The sequence below is a fragment of the Octopus bimaculoides genome, chromosome 5, assembly GCF_001194135.2.
Source record: "Octopus bimaculoides isolate UCB-OBI-ISO-001 chromosome 5, ASM119413v2, whole genome shotgun sequence".
In the NCBI taxonomy this organism is placed as follows: Eukaryota; Metazoa; Mollusca; class Cephalopoda; order Octopoda; family Octopodidae; genus Octopus; species Octopus bimaculoides.
The window spans coordinates 13,818,807-13,827,539 of record NC_068985.1 but is presented as its reverse complement, the minus strand read 5'-3'; the positions used below and the strand labels follow the sequence as shown (position 1 = coordinate 13,827,539).

General features: G+C 39.0%; 1 protein-coding gene across 1 annotated transcript in view; it reads left to right on the top strand.

The window, feature by feature from the left end:
• LOC106877220 (nuclear pore complex protein Nup160) overlaps positions 1-8,733 on the top strand; it is a 52,883-nt gene that overhangs the window by 29,579 nt on the left and 14,571 nt on the right. Inside the window, exons 17-21 of the mRNA XM_052968012.1 lie at positions 2,900-3,045; positions 3,738-3,892; positions 4,686-4,819; positions 5,490-5,575; positions 7,019-7,175. Of these exons, the coding sequence (XP_052823972.1) occupies positions 2,900-3,045; positions 3,738-3,892; positions 4,686-4,819; positions 5,490-5,575; positions 7,019-7,175 (678 nt within the window). The remainder of the gene's footprint in view (positions 1-2,899; positions 3,046-3,737; positions 3,893-4,685; positions 4,820-5,489; positions 5,576-7,018; positions 7,176-8,733) is intronic.

Genomic DNA, 8,733 nt, shown 5'->3' with positions numbered 1-8,733 from the left:
ATGTTATATAACATGCGTTTTCTCCATTCCTTAAATTTTTAAATATACTCAAATACCCAAAATTTCAAGGAGTTCCTGCCTTAAAAACAGGAACTAAACCACAGTTATTTTGTGTTCTTTGCTACATTGGTTTCTATTAACCCATTTATTCTATCCGAAGAATTTTTATTCATTAAGATAGAAGAAATACACATAATTATATATATATATATATACATATATACATATATATATATATGTGTGTGTGTTTGTGTGTCTGTTTGCCCCCACCATCGCATTGACAACTGGTGTTGGTGTGTTTACATCCCTGTAACCTAGCGGTTCAGCAAAAGAGACCAATGGAATAAGTACTAGGCTTACAAAGAATAAGTCCTGGAGTCGATTCGTTCGACTAAAGGTGGTGCTCTAGTATGGCTGCAGTCAAATGACTCAAACAATTGAAAGGAAAAAAAGTATGACATCAATGTTTCATGGTTCTGTATGTATGCAACCCTTTATTATGACTTGCTGGTTGTTGTTTGATTAGCTGTGTAATTGAAGTATTAGTAATAGTATGGGGGTACGTGCTGTAGCAACATCTTGCTGCATCGGTCATTTGTTGGTGATGGCCAACTCCTGGCTGATGACACCTTTGTGCCATTCAGGGGACAAGCCTCTAACCCATGTGTTTGTTTGGGTAATCATTGCTGGTGAGGGTTTTATGAGGCTGGAGTGCAAATCTCACCTTAACGTTTTTTAGTCACCTTGTTTTACAACACAGAGGAAATGCTGGGTCCGGTCTTTGATATGCTGGTACCCACGGAGCGCTGGAGCAGGGAGAAATGAAGTGTTTTGCTCTAGAACACAATACGCCACGCAGTCTGGAAATCGAACCCATGATTTGGCAATCATGAGTGCAACACCCTAACCACTAGGCCATGCACTTTCACATTGAAGTACTACAGTTAATTTCTCCTAGAATTCATCATCATCGTTTAATGTCCTCTTTCCATGCTAGCATGGATTGGACGATTTGACTGAGGACTGGTGAACCGGATGGCTGCACCATGCTCCAATCTGATTTGGCAGTTTCTACAGCTGGATGCCCTTCCTAATGCCAACCACTCCGAGAGTGTAGTGGGTGCTTTTATGTGCCACCGGCACGAAGGCCAGTCAGACGGTACTGGCAACGACCACGCTCAAAAAGGTGTTTTTTACATGCCACTTGCACAGGAGCCAGTCCAGCGGCACTGGCAACGACCTCGCTCGAATGATTTTCTAACGTACCAACAGCACAAGCGCTAGAAGGCAACACTGGTAACGATTATGCTCAAATGGTGCTATTTATGGGCCACTAGCATGGAAGCCAGACGGCTGCTCTGGCAATGAACATGCTCGACAGTGCTGTTAGTGCTCCACTGGCGTGGTGACCAGTCATCGAGTATGGTTCAATTACGATTTCACTTGCCCCAATAGGTCTTTTCAAGCAGAGTTTAGTGTCCAATGAAGGAGAGGTTGGCATGGGTGCCAGTCATCGGATTCGGTTCGATTTCAATTTCAGATTTCTCCTGCAGAAATCAGAAAGGCTTGACCTATTGCAACGGAACACTCAAGTTATCATAAAGACAGAAAATGAAGTCTAAAAATACCAGTTGCAAACAACTACATTTACAAGATGTCTTTTATCTAACTCTTTAATTTTGTAATCTTGTATTAGGGCTTTCTGGTTACCTATATTACTGATATTGCATTTGGTTTAAATATTTCTTCAAGCAGAGTAACTGAGATGCAAGTCCTTATAAGGCTTCTCAAATATTATGTTTGTCATATTCATAGAAAGAATTGTCATCATTATTGTTTGTCTGCTTTTCCATTCTGGTATGAGTTGGACAGGTTTTATACAGCTGTATTTTACAGCTGGATACTCTCCTTGTCTCCAACTCATTTAATCCACTCTTACAACACTTAGGGATACAATGTACTTATTATAAAACCCAATTAGGGTATAAAATAGAATTTATTCCTGTAGTATTGATATCCAAATAGGAATTTCAGTTAGATATTAAAATTATCAGATTTTTCTTAAAAAAAAATTTTGATGCAATTCATTAAATTAGTCATCCATCCATCTTCTCTGCCCATTACTCCTGGGAGAGTTGTTAGGGTAGAATCCTCAGGCATCTACTTCCATAGAGTCTTATCAGAAGCAACTATCATTAGACATTCCATTTCCCAATCCTTAATGGTTGTTCCAACCTGGACTCTTTTCAGGGTCCTTGGACACACATCCTTTGTACTTCTACCCTATACCTCCAACAACAATTTGCAGGTTTATAGCTGCTTATATTGGCTTTGATTGGAGACTGCAATATATTTTTCAAATGGACCCTTCTACCCAAGATCAGAATGCCTTCTTTCTTACTCCGCACAATGGATGATGCAGTATATTTGGTCTTTTAAATCCCTTTCATATTGTACAGTTTTTTTGTGCCTTATTCACCCCAGACATCAAGCTGGTATTGGACCTGCAGAAAATTAAATTAGTAAAAAGTTGAAATACTTTAACTCGAGAAAAAAGTTCTAAATTGCAGAATTTGTCAGTAAAGCAGTTTAACTTAATGGTAGAGCACTTGACCGGAAATCAAAAGGATGTGAGTTCGATTCTCATGGCTGGTTGCTGACAGATTTTTCTGCTCTGTAAGGGATGTTATCCCATGTATACGGTTCTATCAGTATTTACGCGTTGAAAAAAATATATCTTTCTACTTGTACTACAATACATTTCAGCGCTTCAAAAACAAACTTAAGTTTGTTTACATATGACGTTATTTATATAATGTTTTTGTATCTGCTTAGAAAATTGTTATTAGATTGTTTCTGTTTATGAATTCTTTTTTCTTTTCTGTTTATCTAAAATCAGTTTAGCTTTGAATGACCTTCTGATTGACAACATCAAATCTCACTTGGAAAATGTAATTGATTTAGTCAGCGCTGTTCGTGTGATTTCGGCCCATTTAAACCTCAGCACACTACAACTAGACTCTTTGGATCTGAATGAGTCATCACGTAAGTTTGAAATGCTTTTCTCTGTATATGTGGTTCCATAGTGAGTGATATGTGGAGGTGCGTGGCTTAGTGATTAGGGTGTTGGACTCGTGTTCGTAACATTGTGGTTTCAATTCCTGGACCAGGCAATGCGTTGTGTTCTTGAGTGAAACTCAGCTGGCAGAAATGAATAATCTTGCAAACAGACCAGTGTCCTGTCCAGATGGGGAATATATGCGCCATAACAACTAGGAAACCAGCCCCTACGTCCTGTCCAGATGAAGAATTTATATGCCATGGAAATTAGGACAGCAGGTAGTCATGCAATGTGCTAGAAACAACAGCTAAATCTGCTAAATATTTTCTTTAGTTACATGTAAATAAAAGCATGGAAGACAGCAGGTGGCCATGCAATGTACTAGAAACAACAGCTAAATCTGCTAAATATTTTCTTTAATTACATGTAAATAAAAGTGTGGAAGATAGCAGGTAGTTGTGCAAGGGAAAATAAAGCGCATCTCAACATTTGTCCAATGGCTGTAAAAGATTGACCAAACAGGTTGGATCAAAGAATTAATGTCTAAATTTGAAAATCTATCCTGCCCCAGTTCTAAGCTTGAGTAAACATGTTATAAATATTCTATTTGAAATTTAAGTAAAGGAATTAAAAAAAAAAAAAATGTAATCATTCTGCTTTCTTTCTTTCTTTGCAGGTCTCTTATCACAGATTGATTGGGGTCAGCTTTTTGCAAGTAACTGTGCAACATCTGTCATTATTGCACATATGGAACATTTTGTTTGCACTCGTCTAAATGCCACTCGTGACCTCCTTTTGCTGCTCTTAATTGCAATGAAATGTGGTGACCAGGTAAAAAAACTTTATTGATTTTGTTTGTATTCTAGAACCATTCATTTATCTGTAATTCTTTTAAACATCTTCCATCTTGATGTCATAAGTATAAACTTTGAGAGAACGTGAAATAATTATTTTTTGGAGTGTTGACTCGTACTCCTCAGCAGAAGTGTTATGGCCACCATCCCTGGTGAAGAGGATTGGCCTGCAAGAGCCCTGTGCCGGTGCCACATAAAAAGCACACTTGGTAAAGTGGTTGGCTTTAGCACACTTTCTAAAATGGTTGGCGTTAGGAAGGGTATCCAGCCGTAGAAACCATGCCAAATCCAACTGGAGCCTGATCAACCTCTCCAGCTTGCTAGCTTGGACAGCAGACAGTAAATGAATAGTGGCACGTAAAAAGCATCATTTGAACGTGGTCGATGCCAGGTCCACCTGACTGGCTCCTGTGCCGGCAGCACGTGAAAAGCACTATCCAAATATGATCAATGCCAGGACCGACTGACTGGCTCTAGTAACTTATCTAAAGCAGATGACTACATGAATACTAAAATAAGCGCTAAACTTCTTTTACCAAGCACATCAGATTGGAGCCTGGTGTAGCCATCTGGTTTCACCAATCCTCAGTCAAATCGTCCAACCCATGCTAGCATGGAAAGCGGACGTTAAACGACGATGATGATGATGATTATGCCCTCAAATAATCTCTTGCATGTTGTATACAGCATAAAAGTTGTCATAACAAGTTTCCATGTATAAACTCAAGACCATTACTTCTCTGACCAATTCTAATGAACTCTAATTCCAGGCTCATTGTGGAAGTGGACGATGTTGGTCTCTACAGATCAATTTAATGCCTCAAGTGATCCTCAATTTTCGGTGTTACCTTGTTCTGAAGTGGGTGATGACTACTGTTGCATTGCCAAGCCCAGCTAATACAGTGTATGTATATATTTTCTATTAGTTTAACTGTTTGAAGGCTGAAACAGGAAATTTATTTTTCAGCAGAAGCTCTCTACCCTCTTGTACCTGAAGCAAGTTTCTTTTTTTAACACATCTCTTCGCAAAATTTTTCTGAAATTTGCAGAAATGAATATAGTTTAAGATGCTTTAAAAATAATTTTGTTCCTTCTCATGGAACAATAATTTTGTTCTTTCTCTCTAGACTATTTCCATAACAGATAGTTTTATCAAACTTGTTGACTCTACGTGAATTATTTTATTCAGAGCTGCTTCTTTGACATTATTTAATTCTAGTTTGACCAAGCTTTGCACACATCACCAAATGTACTGCATGTGGCTTTCGTAAGAATTATTTTGTTCTTATTGGGTGTCAGTATGTATCTATGTATATGTCTCTGTGTGTACATACAATATGAAATTTCTAATAAAATACTGTGAGAAAATAATTCAAGTCCATGGTACAGTCAAAGAAAGTTGTGCATTTTATGTGTAGAGGAAGGCCTTGTGCTGAAAATTTAAAAGGAAGATGGAGGAGAACGTAGTCCATAATGACTGTGTTTGAAATGTAGAAGTTGTTTTGTTTCAAATGTCTTATATTTTGATGAGTGATAATTTAAAATATGCAGCTGATTTGAATTTTGTTTTCTAGAGAATTCAACCTAACACAACTGGCAGCACTTGACATATCAGAGGCCACAGCACAGACACCAGTATACACACCACACATAGGCTCAGGTCAGTGCCAGCGTTCTTAATGTTCAATATATTGAAGTGGGTTCCTTTTTAATGTTCTTATGTGGGCCTTTTTATGCTTTGAAATCGGAAACCCCTTTGTATAAATCTAATAGCCAACTATGACAATTTGGGGTAAATGTGGACCATATGAAGGTGTAAGAAGACATATGAAGATGGAATTTGTTTTGTGGGGTATATAAGGAAAATGCTCTGATTAAGAGCTCAATTATGCCTGCTGAATGTCATGTTCTTCAATTAAATTTCAAACGTTTTCATTTTAAATTCCTCGATAAATTAAGAGCCTCTTCAATAACTCAAGTGTTTGTATTCTGTTGACAGAATAAGCTTTTCTTAAGATTAAGGGTCAATTTATCTTATTTTGGTTTTTTGAAGTCACCTTGGATAATGTGTGTTTTGAACACACATTATCTGATTTGGGTTCCAAGATGTCAAGTTGGTGTTCAGATATATACATGTTCTGAATGAGTTTGACCAAAGGGAACTGTAGTTTATGGAGGGAGTACATAAATTTGTCCTCGGTTATCATCATCATCGTCGTCATTTAACGTCCACTTTTCATGCTGGCATGGGTTGGATGGTTTGACTGGGGACTGGCAAGCCAGAAGGCTACACTAGACTCCAATCTAATCTGGCAAGGTTTCTACAGCTGGATGCCCTACCTAACGCCAACCACTCCAAGAGTGTAGTGGGTGCTTTTACGTGCCACCGGCATGGGGGCCAGTCAGGCAGCACTGGCATCAATTACGCTAGAATGGTGCTTTTTACTTTCCACTGGCACGGCAGCCAGTCAGGCCACTAATTTTGCCTTTCATCTCTTGATGGAAAAAGGAAAACAATACATAAAATTATACAAAACACCACAAACGTATTTTGAATTACATTTTAATTAGGAAATTATTTAACCCTTTAGCATTTAAATCGGCCAAAGTATTCTAGCTGTTTTATGTTCAAACCAGCTAAATCTGGCCTCTCACATGAACCTCTCCTGTGCTGGTGGCACATAAAAAACACCATTTGAGCGTGGCCGTTGCCAGTCCCGCCGGACTGGCCCTCGTGCTGGTGGCACATGAAAAGCACCCATTACACTCTTGGAGTGGTTGGCGTTAGGAAGTGGTGGTGAAATGGGAGTTGCAACATTCCTGTTTTTGACATGGCCATTAGAAGAGGTAATTAAAAAATAGATTGATTTGAAATTAAATCTGAATCACAGATTCTGTTCATTGGGAGCTAATTACATGGCATTCACTGTAAGCTAAAAAAAATGTAACAATTTAATTAATTTGCTCGTTAGATTGTAATATTTAAGGTATACATTTGGTAATCTCAGTGGGAACCTTTGATTCTGTAAATGAAATGCCCTGACTCTTATCATTTATTATTATTGTATGTTTTTAATTTCCTTGTTGTTGTTTCTCTCAAAAGGCCAACCCTCCCTGACATTGGCAGAACTTTTTCTACGAGGAATCGGTGGTCTTCAAGTGCGGACGACGTTAATCAATAGTAAAATGTTGAACGAGGAGGTCCCTACTCTGTGGATAAATTCTTTAATTCCCATCATCAAAATTTTAGCCAAACTTTTGTATCCTTTTCAAAAGAAATGTCTTTGTTATGTCATTGACCTTTTGTTTAATTTGCATATTGTTCACATTATCCCCTGCCCTGCTTGGGTCTAAAGTATCAAGAAGTGCTAGAAACTTAAATTAACCCTTTAGCATTCAGATTGCTCTGACAAATTCAATGCTTATTCATTCACATTGTTTTGAATTAATCAGGTATTTTCTCATAGCTTCAAGATGTCAATGATATGATTGTTTACTTTTAGAATGACATTGTAGGGTAGGTGTAAGAGACCAGTTCTGGCCAGTTTGAATATAAACAGATACAATCTTTGAACCAAATATAGTTGGTTTAAATGCTGAAGATTTTAGCAAATACAGGCTAATTTTTTTCAACAGTTCTATTTTATCTTGGATTGATATGGATTGGTGCTTATGTTTGACTTTATCATTGAAGGCTCTCAGTTCTCTTACTTGCAATAACTATAGCTTAGAGTAACTTTAAGCAAAATAAGAATATCTCTCAAAATTTTGACATCACCACCACCAAAGGCAGTGTAAATAATGTGTGTAAACACACAGTACACACAATGCTACCTGTGGTCGTGCAGTGGACTAGACTGGTGGCCAAAGAATTTTCATGTTACCCTCATAATTTATCTAGATTAAAGAGATGCCTGACTGTCAGTTACAGAAAAATCGATGGTGTACAGTAATCCCTCAACTATCGCTGGTGTTGCGTTCTAAAACGATAGGTGAAAATCTGCGAAGTAGAAACAGTATTGTACTGTATAATTTTTTTAAATTTTATAATTTGTGTATATATATTTTATTCATCATCATTTTCGCTTAATGTCCACTTTCCATGCTAGCATGGGTTGGACGATTTGACTGGGGACTGGCTAACCAGATGGCTACACCAGACTCCAATCTGATCTGGCAGAGTTTCTACAGCTGGATGCCCTTTCTAACGCCAACCACTCCAAGAGTGTAGTGGGTGCTTTTTACATGCCACCGGCACGAGGGCCAGTCCGACGGTACTAGCAGCGGCCACGCTCAAATGGTGTTTCTTTACGTGCCACCTGCACAGGAGTCAGTCCAATGTTTTGTTCACATGCCACCGGCACAAGTGCCAGTAAGGCGAAGCTGGAAACGATCGCACTGAGATGGTGCTTTTTATGTGCCACCGGCACTGGAGCGAGACCACTGCTCTGGCAGTGATCCCGCTTGGATGGCGCTGTTAGCGCACCACGGACGAATCGATCATCATCATCATCATCATCGTTTAACGTCCGCTTTCCATGCTAGCATGGGTTGGACGATTTGATTGAGGACTGGTGAAACCGGATGGCAACACCAGGCTCCAATCTAATTTGGCAGAGTTTCTACAGCTGGATGCCCTTCCTAACGCCAACCACTCAGAGAGTGTAGTGTGTGCTTTTACGTGTCACCCGCACGAAAACGGCCACGCTCGAAATGGTGTCTTTTATGTGCCACCCGCACAAGAGCCAGTCCAGGGGCACTGGCAACGATCTCGCTCGAAAACCCTACAAAGGCCAGTCAGGCAGTATTGGCAACGGT